The 21,901-nt window shown below is 45.8% G+C and overlaps 1 protein-coding gene across 5 annotated transcripts; it reads left to right on the top strand.

The window, feature by feature from the left end:
- The first annotated feature begins 2,898 nt into the window (after nt 1-2,898).
- LOC310901796 (histamine N-methyltransferase-like) lies at nt 2,899-20,640 on the top strand. 5 transcript variants are annotated; one of them, XM_083842197.1, is made up of 9 exons: nt 2,899-2,998; nt 3,634-3,843; nt 3,929-4,140; nt 6,527-6,721; nt 7,160-7,212; nt 10,181-10,288; nt 13,524-13,654; nt 14,209-14,302; nt 17,460-20,640. In XM_083842197.1, the coding sequence occupies exons 2-9, from the start codon at nt 3,688-3,690 to the stop codon at nt 17,813-17,815; spliced, it is 1,305 nt and encodes a 434-aa protein (XP_083698323.1). In that variant the 5' UTR covers nt 2,899-2,998; nt 3,634-3,687; the 3' UTR covers nt 17,816-20,640. The 5 variants fall into 5 exon arrangements, with proteins under 5 accessions (XP_083698323.1, XP_083698324.1, XP_083698321.1 ...); XM_083842198.1 differs by lacking the exon at nt 17,460-20,640 and adding an exon at nt 14,434-17,420 and having other exon boundaries at nt 2,924-2,998; nt 3,605-3,843; XM_083842195.1 differs by having other exon boundaries at nt 2,925-2,998; nt 3,605-3,843.
- Nucleotides 20,641-21,901: the final 1,261 nt, after the last annotated feature.

Genomic DNA, 21,901 nt, shown 5'->3' with positions numbered 1-21,901 from the left:
CCCTGCCCGACCTTTGAGGAACTTGAATTTCTTTCCAACTTTAATTTAATTAAGTATCGCAATTTCAAATTTCTAATTGAAATACCTCTTAAAAGTTATTTTTTTTTTTTCAGTCTGGGAACAGAGCAGTAATTTGTTTCTCTGCTTATGAGCCAGAAGTTGGGAGCGCTCCGTTATGAGATATTTCACAAACAATCTTTGATTCAATTAAGTTTGGGGAGGGGAAGAAAAGCAAAATTATTTTAACCGAGGCACACATTTATAAAAATTCCAATCCATTCCTCAGAAGTACCTGGGAAGATAAAGCGACCCGCTTGTTGAATGAATTGCTCTTGGCAGCCAAACTCAACTGCAGCAGTGGCTCAGCACCGTTGCAATTCGCAGCTGGGCGATGTGGATGCACTGAACCCAAGCACCCATGGCACAAATGCTGTGCTGCTGCATGCTGCCCCAGCCGACGTGCTCCTCCAAGCGTGCTGCATCAGTGCTGGTGTTGTTGTGGGGAGAGATGCTGAGCTTTGGCTTGATTTAAGCCCAGATATGGCTTCGTCCGAGCCACATTTGCTCTGACTGATAACTATGGAGAGATGAAAATACGGCCAGATGCTAATTTTTGCCATGTTAGGGGTCAGGAGCAGGGGTTCTGATGCAGGCAGTGCTGGAGGTGGGGTGATGGCACGCGTGTCCCTTCCCAGCACTCACCAGCCTGAAAATCAGTGTGCCCAAACCCCCAGTGAGCCTGCCTGTTGCCTTCGCTGGTTCACAGCACCATTTAGGGAACCTGCTCTGATGGTGTGAGAGGCAAAATATAAAAGGTCCAATTTAAGGTGATGATGTCTATGTGGGGCTTGGGGAGGGAGAGAAAATCCTCAAAAAGACTTGTGACTGGCCCTGCTCCCCCCAGGAGGGATTTCAGCACCCGTGGCTGTGCGTGTGTGCATGCAAAGCTTTGGAAATTTCCATTTTAATAAAAGCAACCTTGGAGGAGCGTGAGCAATAACCTGTCTGCTCTTTGGCACTGACAGTTCAGTTGTCCTGTAAAATGAGATTTTGCTACCCTAGCGCAGCAATCATGTTATCAACTCCAGCCTACATCGACGTGCTTTATTAGAAGACAGCAGAAATAATTCTTTGGACATTAAGCAATGTCTAGCTCCTGCTGTTATCGGGCTGGCTGAGCATGATTAAATCAGATCCAGAGGTGAGCCCAATAAATGCGTGCAGTCTCTGGGCGCGGATATTTGGTCCATCTACAGAAGCTGTGGTGAAAGGCCAGAACTTTGGTCTCTCTCACCCAGCCTTCCCCTTCCTGCTGCCTCTGGAAAATCTGGTTTCCTGGACCTGACCCACGTACAAGGCATGATCAGATTTCCTTAATGCCGGTGGGACTTGGTCCATGGATCTTTCCTCTGCCAGTTCCTGGAGCTCGGCTGGGCTCTGACTCCAGGCCCTGGTCCCACACCAGAGGGACAAATCTGCACCCAGCCAGGGTCATTGCTGCCCACAGGCTGCTCCAGCACTTCTGGCCCTGCCGAGACATCATGCCCGTGGCCACCTGGTGTACCCAGAGGAACCCCAAGCCTGATTTTCAGCCCAAACCCCTGCAGATGCACTTCAGAGGAGGAAATAATCTGCAGATGCTGACTGTTCCCAGCCCTCGTCTCGCCTAAGGGGACAGGGACAATGATCCAGGTCCTTGCCAGGTTCCTGGGTGGACTCCTCTCACTCCCAATTTTATGTTTTAACATTGTCCCATTTCACTGTTGGCCAAGTATCTGCAGGCTTGTGAATTGTCCCACAAGCTGTCATGACTGAGAGCTATTTAATGCACAACAGCTATTATTTTCCAACTATTGATACCCTTGAGGCTTTTGTGATCCCCTCTCAATAACTCCTTTCAGCCCCTTTCCTTCTAGGGCAGTGCTGGATGCATGCTCAGGGTAAAATGGCACAGGCAGGTGAAATATTTTTTTTTGAATATTGATGTTAAACGGAGTAAAGCCACATCGATGAACAAAACAGGAGGTCTGCCTGGGGGTGGTGTGACCAGCTTCTCCAGGGGATTTTTTTGCAGAGCAATGCCAGCCCCCCGTCTTGTGTTCAGTCCGAGCCCGTGTCAAACTGAAGTGCCTGGGACTGGGCTTAAAGCTTGCAGAACATGGCTCCGTGGGGAGTTAAGTAGCAAATCGACACCAACATCTTTCATAAAGCATACACAGGCACCAGATAGTTTTTTATTTTTGGCTCTCTGAACTTAGGCTTTTGTATTAAATGGCAACTGGTACCTGAAGAACTTCCATTTGTTTTGTGGGTTACAGAGTGGGGAAAGCACGGGCCAGACGCACTGGTTTTATTTTATTTTATTTTTGATAAATGCTCAGGAAGCAGGGAAAACACCGCTGCCCTCGGTGTTCAGGTCTGTTTGAACAGCAGAGCTTATCACTGGGAGCCGGGGCAGCGCTGCCAGGGGCGTTGCAGCAGGGCCCGCACCCACAGCCTGGCAGGGAGCCGTTCCTGCAGCATTAGCATTCGCTGGGGCACCTCCCGTGCAGGGAAGCTGGCCCAGATTGTGGCTGTCTGAAAAATACAGCTCGGGCTTCGTTGTCCTTAAAATGAAAGGCCGGCCCCGCTGAGCGCGGTGCAGGAGCCTGCGGGCACCTCCTCCCCTTCAGCCCAGGCCAAGGCTATTCAACTCCAAGAAAAAGGGAGAAAAAGGTGCTGTTTGCCTTTTCAAGTGGAGTTTTACATAAAACAGGAGCTAAAAGCCAGGGAAATGCAATGAAAGTACCTTGAAACTAAGCATTTTCTCCCCCAGATACATGGGAAGCAGAGCTGTGGAGCTGCTCCAATGGCACCACCCAGCAGGGCACAGGTGGTGGGCGTTTGCAGGGCCAGCCCCTCTGATTCCTGCCGCAGATAAAGTGGAGGCTGTCTGTCTGCATCTGTAATGTTGCTGTGGTCCTGCTGGCTGCTGTGTGACAGGCACTGACAATTTGCTGTGAGTGTTTTGGGGATGGGGCTGTGCGTGGACAGAGGGAAAGTACAGCAAGCGCTACCTGTCCCCAGCCGTAGCTGCTCCCTCGGCGATTGCAGCTGCTGATAGGAAATCTTTATTTTGGTAAACTTTGGGCTAAATGTCAACCCATGAGATGTTTTTTTTTTTTTTTCCTGTGACTGTGTCTTTGAAAGTAGGAGTTTTGCTATTACTGGTGTGATTTGATAAGCCTTGTGCAATGTGAACAGTTCATTTCTCCATGAACCGTTCATTTCTCCCTGCGAGTCCAGAAGGAAAACTTGAAACGTGAAGGAGCAATAATTTGGGGCACACAGAAGGCAAATATTTTATTAATGCTATGAGCACCAAAATGCAGTGTGAAAACAGACACGGGCTGATGTTTTTTCTCTACCCTTGCACTCCCTGGGTTAAAACTGTTTATAGCAAAGCTTGAGCCCTTGAAAGTAATGTATAAGCAAAATCTCAGCTGCTTGGAAAAGAGCCACCTAAAAAACAAACTAACCTGTACCAGTAGGTTTCTATAGGCAAATATAAGTATTGTACCTTACCGGGTGCCACACACTGAGATAACCATTTCCAATTTGTCAGGAGTCACCTTTCCTTTGTACCCGTAGCAGAGTTTATTTGTCATCCGGATGCTAATCAAGGCGCTGATAGACCTTGAGGTCTGAATGCTGCTGGTGCCCTCACAGCTGTGCCAGGCACGTTGCATGAGCCCGCTGGTGCCGGCCACGCCGGGAGGCCAGGGCAGGGTGGCTGTCACCCACCCGTGGGTGCAGGAGTGGATCCTGGAGCCTTCGGAGACTGCTCAGAGAGACCGCACACAGGTACAGCAGTGGCACCGCAGCTGTGGTGTGAGCAGGGGACCTTCCTCATTTCCCCTTCCTACCCTTTCCCCCCACCCTTTTCCAGCTGGTGAGCTGGGACAAACCACACGCGGGGCTCAGCCAGACCCCTCCACTCCCTGCTGCCGCAGCAGCCACATCCTGGAGATCGGATCCCAGAGGGGGCCTCCTCCCGGCTAGGGGTGGGACCGGGGGCACCGCGGGGGTGTCAGCACGGCACGTCCCCAACACCCGCGGCATCGTGCCGAGGGAGCTTCTGCACCAGGCACCACCGCGCACGTAAGTACTGGGCTCGGGCTGCGCGGGCATCTTCAGCTTCGCTGGCATCCAGCAGCACGAAGGCAAACTCACTGTCTCACCAGAGGTCGTGTCGAAGTTGTAAAGAGTTCGTCAGTGGGTTTAACGAGGCTTAATTCTGCCAGTGCCGGTGCAAACCTGGTCCAAACCACTGCAGCGTAAGCACAGAAACAGCTTTTGAAGCTGCAGTCTTTTTAGGAAGCTACATAAAAATCTGGGTTGTCACTGAAGGAAATGTCCAAATGAACATTATTACCCCAAAGTTTCTATATCAGCCTGACTAAAAAAAATCCTTTTTTCTCTCTGTCTCTTTTGATTATTATTATTTTCCTCATTTTTAAAGTTAACTAGCCGCAGTTTAAACAGCAAAACACATAATGAAATAAATGGGGCAAATTCGAGCAGCCAAAAGCAGAATGAAATAAATGAGACAAATTCCTCGAACTGCACCTAACATGAAAATGAATCTCGGCTGTTTGTTAGAGACTGCCGAGCCGGGGGTGGGCAAATTAAATCACAGGAAGCACGGGGAGTTGGACAAGAAAGCTTGATTATCTAAATCTCCTCTCATTAACTGCAAAATATTTTTTCGAGATGGAAGGCAGTAAAATATTTCAGCGGAATGTGCCAAAGCCTCTTTGTGTGTTTAAAGTGAAAAGCAAAGAGCTGAGCAGAGGAATGGGTAAACACGGATGCTACCGCTTGCTTCTCGGGCTGGCAGCGTATATTCTCACCCCATGTACAGCCAGGTGTAGGCATCCTTACTCTCTCAGGCAATGTCTGTGCTTGGTTTCCCCAAGTTAATGCTGGGGATTGCAGTGCCAGGCACCTGGAAAAGAGTCAGTGTCTGCTGGCAGGTGGGTGGGAGGGCTCAGGAGGGTTTGCCCAGCCAGGCAACATCGTGGTCTCTCTGTGCACGTCCCCTGAGTGATGGCCCTCCAGGTAATGGAGTCGATTTAGCTGCAGTTTGTTGGTCTGTCTTTCTAATATGCAGGCTGGATTGCCTCTCTTATCTAAGGAAGCCAGACTCGTTAAATCAGCCCCAGGCAGGCTGCAGGGGGGGCTCAGCTCCATGGCCAGGGGGCCCCATTACCTTTCCCTGCTGCACCAGCCAGCCCTCATGGGCATCTGGGAGCGAGCAGTTTTTAATGCTCTTCTGCCATCTCTTCCATCTTTTCTGATTAATACATGCAGGTTTGCTGCGTGAGAGGGTGTGAGACACGGGAAGGGTGCTGGGTCTGCCCTGGTGGTGGTCCTCAGGAGATGCTGCTGATGTGGCATGGTGGCAGCCTGTATTCGAGCTCTGGAGCAGCACCCGCTGTGTCCTCGGATAAAGAGGAGCTGCAGGAGTGCCTCCTGCTGGAGTCCTTAGCACGTGGGGAGCTGCAGCTCACGGGATGCAAAAATAAAGCCTTGTCACGAGCTGGACGTTATTTTTGGCACCGGCAGAAAGGAAAGCTGAGCAAAGCCAGGCAGCTGTTCTTATCATTGAAAAGAGACAGAAGTCCAACGAGAGCAATAAAAATAACCAGGGGGGCTAGAAGGGGGTTGGCCAGGGGAAGGGAGGAGAGGGGGGAGTCACGGGCAGGCCCCTGTGCGTGGCATCTGCAGAGGGTTCCTCTTCCTCCTTGTGGGTGAGGACAAGACCCGATGGACACAAAGCGTGGTTTTGGTCCTTCCCAGCACATGCCTGGTGGTCCCCGGGAGCGCCTACTTCCTCCCCGGCCCTGGGTGTCTCCCCGCGCCAGGTTTCTCACGGCACCCATTCCAGTAATCCACGTGGCTTTTGGAAAGTAACTGCTTTGCTTGTGGGAGTTGCACCATTATCTTTAGAGGAACTAAAAATTACAGAGTGCGTTTTAAAGGGTTTTACTGTTTTCACCCCACTGCCAGCACCCTCTTTAAGCACATCAAAAGATTTAAAAAAAAAAAAAAAAGGAAAGAAAAACACGATAAAGACATCTGCTAGCATCTCTGGAGAAGTGTGCTGTTCTTTCTTCTAATCCAGTCCAAGCCTCTCCATGCCTTCAAGGAATAGGGGAATTTTTCTTTTCCTTAAGAAGTGTCTCAGGATCCTTTCACCGGGTAGTAAGAGTACCCTGTGTCAGCACCGCTAAAAAATACTGGCGTTTCCTTCGCAAAGATTAACCATGATACATGACCATTTGCTGCTCAGACCTGATTTATGGTTTCTATCGCAACATTGCATAATATTTCTTTAAGCACTCCATCCCTAATGTAAATTAGCTGGCGGAGGATGGGAGCAAAGTCCTGCTCCCATCCAAAGTCCCTGTTCAGCCACGCGAGATGCCTTGGGTTTATCCCAGTGTGTATTGAGCATTGTTTGCTGTTTCTTTCCCGGGTGCAGGGGATTGCTGTGGAGAACTAGCTGTCCCCCTGCCGTGCACAGCCTCCCGAAACCCGGCATGGCTTCAACCATGCGGAGCCTGATGGCTGACCCCAGCAGGTACCTCCGGTCCTTCCGCGTCTTCCTGGCGAAGTCGACCGAGCATCAGTGCATGCAGGAGTTTGTGGAGCGGCAGCTGCCTGGCTTGCTGGCGAGGTAACGGGGAGAAAGCCCTGCCCGGTGCTGGGGACGGTCCGGTGGTGGTGGCAGGTGGCTGCTGGTGGCCTCGGCCACCCCCGGTAGGGGAGGTTTTGTCTGCGGCACAGAGCCTGCCTAGCAGGGAGGAGATAAGGCTGGGTGGTTTCTTTGCATGCAAATGTAGCTCACCCCAGATAAGCCTTGGCACATGAAAAATGCAATAATGCACGTGGAGACCTCTGCAGATTGCCCAAATCACCAGAAATTGGCATGTCTGAAGAGCAGAGGTCTGAATCTGAGCCCACCTGCCTGCTCATGGGCATGCATGTACCTGCACATACTGCTTTTGGGTCTGTCCTGCAGGTTTTAATTCTTAGCGTTTCTGGCTCTTCACGTAATACATGTAACCCTATCTGCCGGGCAGCTCTGCTAACATTTAAAAATAATGTTTTGCAGTATTGGAAATGGGAAGCCTGCAATCAATATTCTAAGTGTTGGTGGCGGAGCAGGTATGCCATGAGCTTCACTGTTGATAAGCTTTAACCTTTTTTTTCTGGCTAGAGGATTACAAGTTGCAGAGAAAAGTCGGGAGGGAAGGAAAGGCTTTTCTCTAAGAGTCCTCTGCAGGGGGCAGAAGGCAGTGGCCGGTGCGTGACCATAGTGCTAAACCAGCTTGTGCCCCACACCCTGACTCCTGCGTCTCCTCCAGGAGAAAACCCCTTTGCCACATTGCCCCTCGAGCTCAGAGAGGCTCCAGCTGCCCCTTGGGTTTCTGTGCCACCTGCTGATGGCACGGGGGGACACCGCCAACCCTGTCTGTACCTCATTGTCCCCGCCCCACCCCAGTGGCACCTCGCGGTGTATTTCCAGCCCTATGAAGGGCTGAGTGTCTTCTGGCCAGGTCTCACTGGGATCTGGAGTATCAGGAGAAGTAAGTCCCTTTTCTGAAGTTAGCTGGGTGGAAAAACAATACCAACAGCAGAGAGTGCTTCTCTTCATTAAATTCTTGCTTAAGTTCCCCCTTAATTAAAGCCTATGTTTCCTAATTCTGCTCTGCCCATTAAGCCATCAGGCTAAAATTTTGTACGAACAGTTAATTTATTTTAAGTGCTTTAGTCATAACAACTCCAAAGACTAATCTCAGCTTTGTTAATCTCTCCTAATAAGTAAAAAATACATGTAAGTAAATGCTGGGTGTTAGTTATAAAACAGTGTGACGGGGCACGAACATTTCTCTCCAAGCAAGGAAAACCATTCCTCTGCCACAAAAAATACTGCTTTTAGGAGGAACACTTTGCTCGGTTAGCGAGGTGCTTCACTCCCTAACCAGGGGCACTCCAGCCTGGCATGGTGGATGTGCGGGCAGGAACCAGCAAAGCCCATTTCCTGGCTCATTTGTCCCCACTGCGGGTCCCTGGGGACCTGTGCAGGAGCAAACCTGGGGGATCCAATTACCCTGCCTGACGCCAGCCCCTGTGGCCCCATCCCCTGCACTGCGCAGGGAGGCAGCATGGAAGGCAAGGATGCTTTCCTTCCACTTTTCCACCTCCTGTGCACTTTTTCCACTGTGAGGGAAAAGCAAACCATTTAATGTAGCATCATATCCCATTACCCCCGCCCATCTCAAGCTCCTGCCTTTGCCTACAGCCTCTGCCTTATTAAGTTCACACTCCAGCGCGCAGCACTCTGTACCTTTAAAAACCATAAAAGTCATCAGCGCCGCTATAAAGCAGCAACTGTGCTATAAACTATCCCGTTACGTAAAATGTTTAATTAGAAACTTAATGGCGAACATAGTGGTAGCCTTTAAAAGGTAATTGTGTTGGAGAGTTTAAATAATTCGGATAGCCTAATTGCCAAATTGTTGATAATGCAAGCTGCCACAGATTTGACTGTAAAATGCCTCAGGACACTTGTTTGCATATAAAAGAGCTAACCGAAGTCAATTAAGGCTGTGGATTAAATTATGAATCAAAGTTATTTTTTTTGGTTAAAAACAATACAAGGGTGGTTTGGCCGCAGAGGAGTGGAAGGAAATATATTAACCTACCTGCATATGGAAATGGAAAATTCAATTATTATTTTTTTTTAATCAGGACCTGCACAGCCTTTTCAAAGGGCTAATCCATTTTATAGAAAGTTGGTAAAGAAACCAAAAATAAAAAAATGTTGCAGTAGGAACTTACAAATTCTGTGTTTCCAGAGTTTACCACAGCAGCCTGCAAATGACAGACTTTCCTCTGAATTTCCAACAAAATACGGGGTTTGCAGTGATAGCAAAGCCACAGCTATTTATGCTACTTCAGAAATTCAATTTCCCTTCCCTCAAAGAATGTGCTTGCCCAGATGTCACATAAATTTTGGTGTTATTAGTTGCTTTATGAAAGACATAAGTCTAAAAGGATTGAACTCTTCCTTGCTTTTTATGTGAAATTCTGGGGGCATAAATGAGCAGGTGAGACCCTCGGGCTGGAGTGTCTCATGGTGGGGCCAGGAGCAGGCAGAGAGCTCCTCGTGGTGCGAAGGACCCTCCAAGGGGAGGACCTTGTGCTGGATTGAGCTCCAGGGTACATGTTACAGCCGGCATGGCTCTGCTTCTTCTATTCATTATTTTCATTTATTTATTCTTCTGTTGTCTTTTTCACCTACATTTATTCTGTCGGAATAAGCAGAAGCAAGCCCTGCAAGAGGCAACCAAGCCAGCCCCATGCTGTCCCCAGACCGATGCCTCGGTCAGCAACATCATCTCCCTGAGCTCCCTACATGGCAGACGGGGAGAGGTGGCCAAGAGCAATGGCAGCTCTGTTTAAATTTAAAACCTTACATGTATGGGTGCTTCCATCGGGAGAATAATTGCAGCTGGCCTGAATGGTGCCCAGGGAGAACTGTTCCATACAAAGAAAATAGGTCTGGGGTATTCTGTAAGCAGGGGATTAAGTAAATATAGATGGTATGTGCACTACTCATCTTACAGAAAAAGTCACAGTATGCTAAATCTGGACAAGAACATGTTTTTCATACTTTCAGTGTGTTTACATATTCTCCTCTCCCTCACCCCCATGACACATTAACCACTGAGGCCAGACCTTTCTTATTGACTCCCTGGTGAGTTGGGACCATCCAAACCGGTACCATCATGGTCATTTAGCATTTTCCCCAAGAGGTTTGTCCATGTCTAGAAAACACAAAGTCACACTGCCCACATGACTGCGTCTGGTTCCCCTTGGCACTGCTGCTGGTGGTCAGAGAGGAGAAATAAAGATAGTTGGGACAGTTATTTATTTTATTAGATCCTACAGCTCTGCCCTCAGTGGTAATCTGCTGAGAATTCAAAGCACCTACATGTACCTGTCTGGTACATTTTCAGTACCCAAAGGGCAGGAATAAAACTTCAAAACTGGCCTTCTGATGGTACTGGAGATAATGTTTGCCTGAGCTTTGCTTTCATCTCTTGTGCGATGTCGCCTCTTTCCCTAGGAGAGATTGACCTGCAGATCCTCTCAGCTGTACAAGCCAGATATCCAGGAGTCACCATCAACAACGAGGTGGTAGAGCCAAGTGCCGAACAAATCCTCAAGTACAAAGGTATTTTGACATTAAATAAATTAAATTTACATTAAGTACGCTAAATGCATTAAAAGAGTTGAACGCTGGACGACCCCACGTTCAAAGGCTTTATTGCCAGAATTGGCTCTTAAAACTTAAGAAAGTCACTATTTTATGCTTTTCTGACATCACTGCTTTTCTACATTTGCTTTCTCATTATAATCTTTGTCTCTTCTCATTATCATCTTTGTCTCTTACACTGCAAAGAACTCAAAGAACATGGCAAAAGCTTGCAGGTAGACAGACTTTAAAAGTTAAGCGAGGTGGAAAATGGTGTGTGACTGTACGGGAATGGAGCAAAGACCACGTATTTCAGAAAGAATTCTCCTTCAGCTTGCACTGAGCTGGGATCCTGCAGCAACACTGATTTTAGTGTCTCTTGGTAATTCTTACATATCTTAAAACAGTTTCCGAGTAGCTAATTCCCATAGTGTGAACTGCGTTAGTTTGATTTAGAAAACATTGCATGGAAAACAAGCTGGATACGGGAGGTTTTTGCTGTGTGTCTGCTCTCAGTGGCTTAGAGTTCGTTTCCTTCCACCAGTCTGACAATCTGAGCTATGCTCATGGGGGAAAGCAAAGCATTTTAAAAGGACAGAGAATAAGGAGGGATGTTTTGGTTAGATTGTCCTACAAAATGAACGTTAAATATCAGTCCACAGTTTGATTACATTGCTGGTTTATCACTGTATCAACACCTACCAGGCTTTACCTAGCATGTAATTACGGTCTTGTATGGAGGTTACACCCATCACATCATATAGGCCATGAGAAGCCCTGGGCAGAGCCCAGCTTGCCAGAAAACGGCTGCTGAATGGATGTGGCAGTAATGAATGAACCTCGTCAGTGGTCTGCGTTATTGGAAATGCTCCAGAGTAAATACCAGATTATTAAACCACATTGTAAATCTTACTCTTACTCTTGCTAAGGTCCTTGAAAACAAAGCATTCCCAGCATGAAGCCACTTGAGGAAGCTAAAGGGAAAAAAAAAACAAAGGCAACAGTCAGAGGAAATGCACCATTTCTTGATACCTGTCTCTGTATTACATGGACCTGATCTCTGAAAAGATAGCTTCCCAGCAGCTTTTATGTTGTTCCAGACTGAGATGGTAAAGAATGGGCAAAAGAGCATTTGCTCTGTATATTGGGTGATTTGGGCACTAGATTCACTGGCTGCCATCAATTAATTGGCAGTCCCGTTCTATTTCAGGGAGTTTCTTTCCAGCAGAAAGTTAAAGAAAATATAAGATGTTGTCCGTATTTTAAATTTTATGCTAAACTGGAAATGAAATATTCATCTGAATTTCTTTCTTTAAACTTTCTTATTTGGTAATTAATCATGTCCCCAGTAGGTATCATTAATTAGGTTTCTGAGCCCCTTTTCCGAGGAGAACTGGAAGCATTATCTGTGCCTCTGAGGATTCGGTAGCTATGTTTTCTGCCTAACCAGCTGCTGTCTCCTTGGGAAGGAGAAACTTGGGAAGGAGAAACTTTCTTCCTGGGACTCACAGTGATGACAAAATGAGATTTCTCCTAGGCCGTGGCATATGCCAGAGGCTCCCATAGTCCTATGTCCAGTGCCCAGGTGAAGCCCCTTGGTTACTATGGCCTGGGTTTTGGTGGCACCATGACAAGCCGTGCTGCTGATGCCCAGGCATCACAGTGCAGCTGTGCTCAGTCCAGCATCAAGTCAAGGGCGTGCGGATGGCTTCTGGCCCAGACAGCAATCTGGGTTGTAATGAGGATAAAATTTAAGGAAAACTTTTCAAAGCTGTTAGGGTGATACGTTTTGGGTTCGGATGAATCTTCAGACAGCAACTTCCCATAATCAGAATGAGTTTGTCCTTTCTGAAATGTTGGCTTTAAAAGCCCACTTTGGCATGCAATTCACTTCCCTTCCTAGCGTCTCCTTGCAGACCGCCTAGCAATTGAGCTGGAGCAGATTGCACCAGATTATGTGTGATGGTGATATGAACTGCTGCTGAAGCAAGCCCGAGTTTAAAACAGCAAATTAAACCTGAACTGCAAGTGCTGGGGCCAGTGACAGATAAATGGAAGCAAGCAGAGCAACAGCAGCAGCAGAAAGGGGTGGCCCATTTCCGTCCACAAAAGAGAGGAGATAAGCACTGATGGAGCATTTCTCATCTCTCCAACAGGAATATATCCTAACGGAGCCCAAAAGGAGGAACATTATGATTAACGGAGTAAAGGCACTGGTGTTAGCAAATCATGTTGTTTTGAGCATGTGTTCTGTAGCTAAGGCTCAGTCTGCCTTTGGGCCATTTAAGTTTTAAATTTATGTTAACTCCAGCGAAGCACGGGAATCGCATCAGGGATAGCTTTGTCCTGGAGCAATCCTGAGCCCCAAGCAGGCGCACAGCAATATGAGTTCCATATGCCAGCAGATGGACATTTGTATTCCAGCATCTCCTAAAATGCAAAATCGTCCCTCAGTGTTGCTACTATAAAAGCAACGAAATGCAGTGGTGAGCCAGGCCCCTTGGTATAACTTATGCTTTGAATCCACTCCTCTAGCTTTCTGCTTTCATCTGCCATTAGATGTGCATTGCATCAAGGTCTGAAAACACACCATGTGTCACTCTTTCTAAAGTCTTTTCTCTAAATCACTGTTGTCCCTTTCACCTGAAGTGGTTGGCCAAAACTCTGGACTTTTGAAAATCTCTTGTATTTGAACACAGCAGAAACCCAAGGTCAGGAGATGGGGATTTGCTCATGAAGCAAAGCTCCATTCCTTTCATCCTCATGATGCTCTCTCTGGGTGAGCCACTTGTTTCCTCTGCTCTTTTCAAGTTTTTAATTGTGCTTGTCTCCAACACAGCCCCTTTGATCAATCCTCAAGTTCCTGTATTTATTTGGTCAGACTCTGGAAAACCCTTTACCGTGGTAAATGGAGCTTGAGCCAGCCATGAGAAAGTTTCGTTTATTTTTTTTTGATCAGGTAAAGACTGGAGGAGACTAAATGAGGGTTCAAAGGGGAAAGAATCAGACCCTCTTAAGGTTTCACCTAACGAAGACCTGGACAGCTGCCTTCTTACACACAGCCTCAAGGTTTTAAGTATTCCATTGCTGTGTTAAATCGGTAGCAAAACATTTTGCCTAAATATGACTTTTGGGTGTTATTAAAGCTCTGAATGGAGATCGATCCCATATTTGCAATTGAGATAACTCTGTCCTGTCTTCTCCCATATTTCAGAACGTGTGGCGGCGACATCAAACCTCGAGAATGTAAAGTTTACCTGGCATAAGGAGACAGCTTATGAATATGAAAGTCGAATGAATGCAGAAAAGAAGTCTAAAAAATGGGACTTCATTCACATGATTCAGGTAAAAGTCTGCAGAGTAGCTGTTGTCAGAGGTTTGGCTGTTTAAAGTGTGCATGAGGTATGTGACCTCATTATCCACTCTAAGGGGGAGACAGGTGAGTTTATTTCTCTATAATTTAAAGTACTTAAGCAGAAGTGAACTGCAAAAAAATGAAAGATGAGTTACAGCAAAGCAGCTTTGAGCACAGTAGTCCTATTAACCAGGATGTGGGCGACAGTCAACTAAAAATACATTTTAACTAGTGTTTTCAAAGCTCCTTGTCCTCTCTGTGAAACTGCCTTTGTATTCCCCAGTATACCGAAGCCATTACAAGCCATCCTCGCTGCTAGAGGAAGGCAAAACTTTTTATCCCAGGTTAATGAGTGAACACGAGCTCGGTGCTGGGGATGGGGAGGGTAGGTCCGAGCCCGCGGGGCTGTCCTTGCCAGCAGGCCGGCACCCTGCGGATGGGCCTTGGCACCTCGCTGCTCTCCTGTCCGGGTTGCTCCGTGTTACAAGTTATAATGTTCTCTAGGACCCCACCATGTCTATGTAAGCATTTCTGCTCTTCCCAGATGCTGTATTATGTGAAAGACGTCCCAGCGACTATCCGGTATTTCCACAGCCTCCTGGAAGGGCAGGCAAAGCTCCTCATCATCGTGGTGTCAGGTGAGAGCTGCTCCACAACGCGCTGGGTGAGGCGAGAGCCGCGGGCACCGCTGGGGTCCCTGCGAGTTCAGCACAGGCTGGCCAGAAAACAACGTGTATTTTTGTTTTAAATATCCCTTTATTGCCTATAGAGGGAAACTGGAGTAAACGGTGCCCATTCACCTGCGACTATGGAAACCTGCATCTCGTCTACATTTGCCCAGCTCTGTGCTGCAGGTTGCAAAGCTGAAGGCTCTGTGAGGCAGTAAACCCATGCCATGGGCACAAAACACTTTTCTTTCACCTTCTCCCCTTCCCCATCCTACAGCCAGGCCAGTGACAGAGCAAGATCTCCTTTAGCCTCAGCTACAGCTGTTCCCTGTAAAAGGCTCTTCAGGCAGGGCACAGCATTGTCTCGCTCCTGGAGATGTGCAGCATTAAGCAAACAGCTACAGCGGGGCTCGGCTTCGCTGTACAGCAGGTGTTAGAGGACATATGGCTCATTTTCTTCTCAAACTGCCCATCTCCTTGATATAGTCCTTTTGGGTGGAAAACGGCGTTTTCAGGCTGTTTGAGATCTGAAAGAAATGCTCTGTGGTCAATCCAAGAGGAAAATGTGGGAGTGGAGAAGGCTACTGCCTTTTAATACTGTGGGCAAGGTATGCTAGAGGTATGGTAGTAGTGGGTTCTGCTTTGACTCTAGAAAGCCTTTAATTTGCCTCATGTAAACTACAGACATTTTAGTTGTGTAAACAGTCACATCCAACAGTTTTTTTCAGGGCTGTTAAGTACCATTTGTTCAGAAGTTTAAGCTATTTTTTATTGAATTTGGCCGTATCTGCAAACCGTAATGTATTTGAAGAAGTTCCTTTTTTTTTTTTTGTCTTCATGAAGTGTCTGCAGAGAAAGTGCACTTCTCCAACCTGAATTTATTCAAACTATTTTTCTTCAAAATTTTTTTTGTTTTAAAGCAGTACACTACAAGAATTCTGTATTTTAAATGATCTGAGTTATTGTTCTTGTTGTTTGAGTAATGAGAATAGATCATAATATCAGTTTATTGCTGATTACTTGCCTGTAGTTAATTGAAACACTTTTCCAGTTGCTTAACCTGTCCCTCTGGATATTTGTGAAATGTGAATACAGGGAGGAACACATGTCTATTCAAAATTAATTTGATTAAAAAATTGAATTTATGAAAACTGTTTGAAATCCTCCCCAGGCCAGGCAGTTCTTTGTTTTCTCATTCCTCCTGTTTCTTCTCTTTGCACCTTCAACACATGATGCCCCACAGTTGCATAAATAATTTCATCTCTTTTGCATTCAGATGGAGCAGGTTAGACACACAAGTGCCCACTAATGGCTGTTTCTTCTGCAGATATGGTTAATGGATAGGGTGGTGTCCCTGTGAAAGTCAGAATTAGTCTGAATAACGTGGTACATGATAACCTGTATGGAGAGATGTGCCCGTTATAGAGAAAGAGGGCAGAAAGTGGTGTGGAAATTGCTGGGTCCAACAAGAAAATGGGAGAGAGGAGAGGAGCTCAGAATAGCAGAAGGGAAAGGAGGGGAGAAAACCTTGAGGGAAATAGGTGTATAGAGAAGGGAAGGAAGACGCTGCTACCAAAATGAGCACTGAAGCAAAAAGAGGTAATGAAAGATAAGCAGAACAAAGCTCATTTCAAAAAATGAAGGTAGTGTCGTCTCCAACACAAACACATTAGGATATGTTAATTAAAAACCATTCTGGGAATAGGATTGATAGGAGAGGGTTTGGTCAGTCAGTGAAGGTTGCAATGCCTCCTGTTCCATCCCTGCCAGGAGAGCAGGCGAGTTGCAAGAGCTATATGGTGTTATTTTTAACACATTTAAAAAATGTGTTTACATCGCCTTGAAAACAAAAGTAGCGCCATATGCTGAGCCTATCGAGAGCTATTATAATAATGCTTCGTTCAGGTAGTGTATAATTGCTCGGCTCAGAGATGGCACTGAGTCACACAACACTGACACCAGCAAATTTTCTGCAATTAGCGCTCTGCATTCAATTTCCACCAGGTGAAAGAAAATATTGTAGCCCTTCTAAACACCAAACTGTTTATTTGACTATAAATAACTGTTTGCAGATAAAGCATTTGCAAAACCGCCGAGCAACTGGTTTTAGCAGTTATGGAGATTTATAGTCATAACTCTCAAGAGCTGCTCATTAGGCTCAAAGTTATTTTCATCCTGTCCAGTCATTCTGGGTGATCCTTTTATAAATGGCTTGTAGCAGAAGTGCTGAAACACAGATCCAGGGTGAGGGAAAACAAAGAAGCGAAGATGCTTCTGGGAAGGTTTTAGCTTACCCAGCTGGTTTTCTTCGTAAAATGTCTCTTGAGAAGAGGAGTGAGCATGTGTGTGGGCTTAGCATGGGCTCTCTTCTGGAGATGCTTGAGGTGCTACAGGAGCCTTTTCCTCCCTGACTCTTCATTTTTGAGCAGCCCAAATAAAACACAGCCCAGACGTCCTTCTGGCACCACTGGGGAGGTCTGCTTGGGATGAGGGGAGCCCTGCTCACTGCCCATGCCTGACAGCAGCTGACCATGGGAGTGAAAGCTGCAGGCCAGGAGGATGGGTTTTTTGACCACACGTCCAGCTGCATGGTTAAATGGGACCAGGGTTTTGCACCCCATGCATTTCATGTTTCAGGTAGATAGTTTACTGGCAATAGGTGTTTTAATGAAGCTCTCATGTAGCTCAACCAAGAAGTAATTGGGTGAAGGAATGGGAAAGTATTTGGTCTGCCAAATTGGTGGCTGATTTAAACTTAATAGCTTAAATCAAGATGTTAGTAAGTAGCTGGTGCTTAATATGTGTACTATAGAAGCATGCCTCTCAGAGATATCTGCCACTGCAATGGCACACATGCATGGAAAAGAGTTGGAGCACGTTGGGAGAGGAAGGGGGGAAGATTGTGTGCACTGAGCTGGGGGCTCAGAGGGAGCTGGGGGTTGGTGACATGTCCCTAACCTCCCACAGCCCCAGCCCAGAGGCATGGGGCAGCCAGGCAGCCACCTCCCCTCTGGCCCAGGACATGTACCCCAACTCTGCAGACAGCTGCAGGAAAAAACAAATGCTCAGAAAAAAAAACACTATGAAGAATTTTTTGATCATTTTTTTGTTATGGTTTATTTCTCAGAAAACAGTGGTTGGGAAACACTGTGGAAGAAGTACGGATCTTCCTTGCCTTTAGATGACCTCTGCACTTATGTGTCCTCTGCTGATATCAAAAGGATGCTGGATTCAGCCGGGCTGAAGTACCAGCTCCACGAGCTCCCATCCAACATGGACATAACCAGCTGCTTTACCCAAGGGGACGCAGATGGGGAGTTGTTGCTGGATTTCCTGACAGAAACATGTAACTTTTCTAAAACTGCTCCTCCTGAGCTAAAGCATCAGATAATGGAAGAATTAAAAAAGCCCGGATGCAGCGAAAAAAGAAATGGGAAGGTGCTTTTCAATAACAACCTGAGTGCAATAGTGATTGAGCCCTGAATTAACACATTTTGTTTCTAAAACATTCTTTATAAATGGATTGGTTTACTTCTACTTAGTTTACTTCTTGTAGCCTGTTAAGAAGTCATTACTAACATCTGTTGTTATACGTGAACTTTAATAGTGAGATTAATTCTGTACTAATCTATGAACCTGTAACTCGGCAGTAAATTGTGCTTTATCGTATGAATGTTGTGTAATCAGATGTAACTTGGACCACCAACTCAAACACTGCAGAAACCAGACCACTTCCTCTGGCTGATGGATAAGAAATAGCCAGGAATCCATGATTAGGTCATATTCATTTAAAACCTCTCTACAGACCAAATACACAATTTTCAACTTCTCAGTGACTCTTGCAAGACGTCATAAAAGTGATTTGGGTACCAGGTCTGTACTGGTACTGCAAGAGGGAAGGGTTTGAAGGTGGTTGTGGCACAGGAGTGGTAACAATCAACCTCGAGAGGTGGATTTTGCTGACAAGTCCTGATGCAAAGCCTTGGTTAGGAATCAGCTGCTGCTGTTACACGGGGCCTTTTCTAATTTTTAATTAAACACACAAACCTTCTGGTTGTAGCCTCTAACTAGGCTGGCAGCAATGGCCGTGCATGCCTTGTGAGATTTCTAGCTCGGAAGATGTAAAAATAAACCCTGAAGTCAAGTGACAAGTTTCAGTGGGATTTGTTTCCTTGCCAGTGGAACCACATCAGGTTGGTCTGCCCGGCACATCGTGTAAGGGGTTCAGCAAGAAGGTGCTTCTCCTCCTCAGCCCCTTCTCTCTTCAGGGCTGTCTCCGCTCCCGGAGCTGATGCATTTGTTTTGTTGAGTGATTTCTTCATGGGTTTAAGAAGTGCTGTGCTCTCTACGGGGCACAATGCATAATGGAATACAATGCAGTCATAGAACGACTTTAATAGCATGAATACTCAGTGTATCCAGTGAGACAGGTGTGATTTCTGCCATTGAAAGTATTTGGTCCAGGGTAGAAATGGTTTATTTAGGCAGTGCTTTAGTAGCATGAAGTGATGTTTTAGTTTTGCATATGCATTTCTGAAACAATATAGATTATTGAAGATTTGAGGTGATTTACAAGAGAATGCATCAGGCACTAATAGCCATTTATATTCATTTTAGAGTGAATTATTTGAAACACGCAATTCTCCTAGTGATCAAATATTAATTCCAGTGTGTTTTAGAACATTTCCACAATATTTCTCAGCTGTTGAGCCGAAGAAAATCTATTGCCACTTTTACACAGCCCAGTGCACAGATTCTTGCATTAGGAGACCTCGGCATATCTCTAAGCTGCTACAGTGATGTGCCAGTGAGGGAGAGAAAGAAAAATCTCTCATTAGGACAGATTCCTGCACGCATTTCTAATGGAAAGCACATTAAAGTTTACAGTTATTTCCATAGCTCTTTTGTGTTGTCAACGACCTCTTGTTAATGGTGCTTGTGGAGGCAGTGACCTCTGAATATTGCCACACAGCCCTGTCAGAAGTGACGTATCTTGGGGAGGCACAGAAAGGCCGTAACAAAAGGAAAAGCTGAACTACAGCCAGCAACAGGATGCACATGCATGGCCTGTTGTTTTATGGTTTAACAGAGGTCAAAACACCAGAAACAAATGCTTTAGAGTTTTCTGGGGAAGTTTGTTCCAAAGATTTGGCAATGGTCCCACCTCTTGCCTGGGAAGGAGAGAGGAAGGACAACAAAGAAGATCTGGGGAGAAAAGAGGACATTATGGCCAGAAAAAAAAAAAAAAAAAGGAGATTCAAAGGATGACAAAGGGAGTGCCTGCTGAGTGCATGGTATTGCATGGGGGCCTTTTAAAAAGGACATTTCACTAGGGAAAAGGCACTTTCACCCCAAGCTGGAGAAGAAAACTCCTTATCTACATTGAGGAGGGCATCCTCTGCCATGACTTTGAATTGTAAGGATAACTTCATTAAAAAGATGAGGGTGGCAGTGGGAAATGCAGTGAAGTCCATTTTGCGTATGCATCTGCTTCTGTTGAGGGGCTGGGGAAAAACTGAATTAGAATAGCACCCTTAAGGGATACATTATTTTTAATTTTAAATTTGCAACACACATACTTCCAAGAAGTAACTGCTGCAAGTATTACATAGTAGGAAATGAGTGTGCGAAAGGACAATTTTATGCTCATTTGACCATAAAAAAAGAAGGATTTTTTGTAAATCTCTCAAACGACTTCATAATAGCCTGAAGAGCCACATTTTCATGCGAGAATCACCCTTAATTGTACAGCAAGATGCTGCCGCTCCAGAGCATGTCTGGGGAGTCCAGACCCACTACGGACTTCGATTCACACGGCAATTTTGAGCTTACCTGTGTGCTCTTCACACTGAATTAGTTGTTTTCCTCCCCAAAAGCCTGTCTTACCTCAACCTGCAGAACTTTATTCCAAAGGCAAGTGTCCAGATCTTGCTCTTTGCAAATCTGTGGAGGCCAACAGGCCAGGTCTGCCTCACTCACACCCCTATAAGGTGAATGTATACTTATAGGGGGTATTTATGTGCTCTGTGCAGAGGTTTACTGAGAGCAGTGGCCTTAAACTGGCATAAATCAGACTGAAACAAGAAAGGTATCAGGCTACTTGTATTAAAGACACACCAGTAAGGATCCTCCTGCATATTCTTTGTGCACGGATATCCCTTTCTGGCTGAATAAGTTTTAGATATGAAATGTAAACATTTTACAGAAATATGGCTCAGCAAATATAACCCTAAACATTGTATCTATACGTGCCTTTTGTCAGAGTTGGTTCTGAAAAATTAATTAAATAAATAAATAAAGGAAAGACATCCTTCTTTCTTTTCATCTCACAGGCACATAAGCCTGGACTGAACAGATTATATTAGGAGTTCAGGGGAAAAAGCTAGAGGGAGAGGAAAGGAGGAGGAGGACAATGAGGATGAGGAGAAGGAGGAGGAGGAGAAGGAGGAGGACAAAGAGGAAGAAGAAGAAGAGGAGGGGGAAGAGGAGGAGGACAAGGAGGAGGAGAAACAACTCTTCATGGAAACAGCTAACCCAGCAGAAGTGGGGGTCCTGATGCTGTGCCAGGACCTTTCCATGGGAGGTTTTCAGGGCAGAAAGGGGTCAGCCCCGTGTTGGTGGAGGAGGCATCGCTCCAAGCAGTTGCTCCACGTGGGAGGCCTGGGGGAAAGAAAAGTGGGCAAGTAAAAGACTGAGGTCCTCCGACAGAGCCTGGTCTTCACATGTACATCCCTAACACATCGCATACATCTGTGGGAGCAGCTTCAGAACTGTGCCTTTAAATCATACCTAGAAAAATACTCTTGCCGCTCCGTTAATTACAGCAGCAAACTAAACAAATGCACTTACAGCTCAGTTGCTGTCGCCATTTCGGCATCAGTGTAATTCATGCTTGCAACCCATGATAGGATTTTTAATGTCGTTACACAGTAGGGCAAAGTCTTCATTTTTAATAAAAATACAAGTGCTAAAATGAAATGGATTAATATCTAATTTTACATCTTCATTTACATGATGTGCAAAATTATCTTAAATATTTGTTATGGATGGAGTGGCTTTCCACCAATTTAGGCTTTTTTCGAACTGGAGAATGTTAACATAAATTGTAGCATAAATCATTGCCTTGTAGAGTACCAGAAGGCGCATATAAAAACCCATATCTTTACTGCACATATTTCCCATTAACCATAATCTATTAGTAATTGAAGTTCATTACAAATTCTTGTAGACTTTATTGCTATCATGCTGCATGACATAGTGAACCTGGCTTGCATAACAAGAAGTCCTTGCTGGGAAATATCCTATTAACAATGACAGTGCATTTGTCATTGTGATAATAAATCCAAGAGCTGCCTGTAGATTATAAATTATTGCGGCGCCATTTCCACTGTTGTAGTTTAAAAGTTTTGTCAGCACTTCCATTTTAAACCCCCGCTTTTCAGGGAGTTATAAGTTGACCATAAAAATCTGCAGTGAGCTGAAACTCGGCTTACAAGGTCTCAGCCTGAGAGCACGTTTTGTCCCTCGGCACCATTCCTATTTCATCCACAAGAAAGTCTTAAAAGCCGG

This window comes from Anser anser (assembly GCF_964211835.1).
Source record: "Anser anser genome assembly, chromosome: 6".
NCBI lineage: Eukaryota > Metazoa > Chordata > Aves > Anseriformes > Anatidae > Anser > Anser anser.
This window is presented reverse-complemented; position numbering and strand designations above follow the sequence as displayed.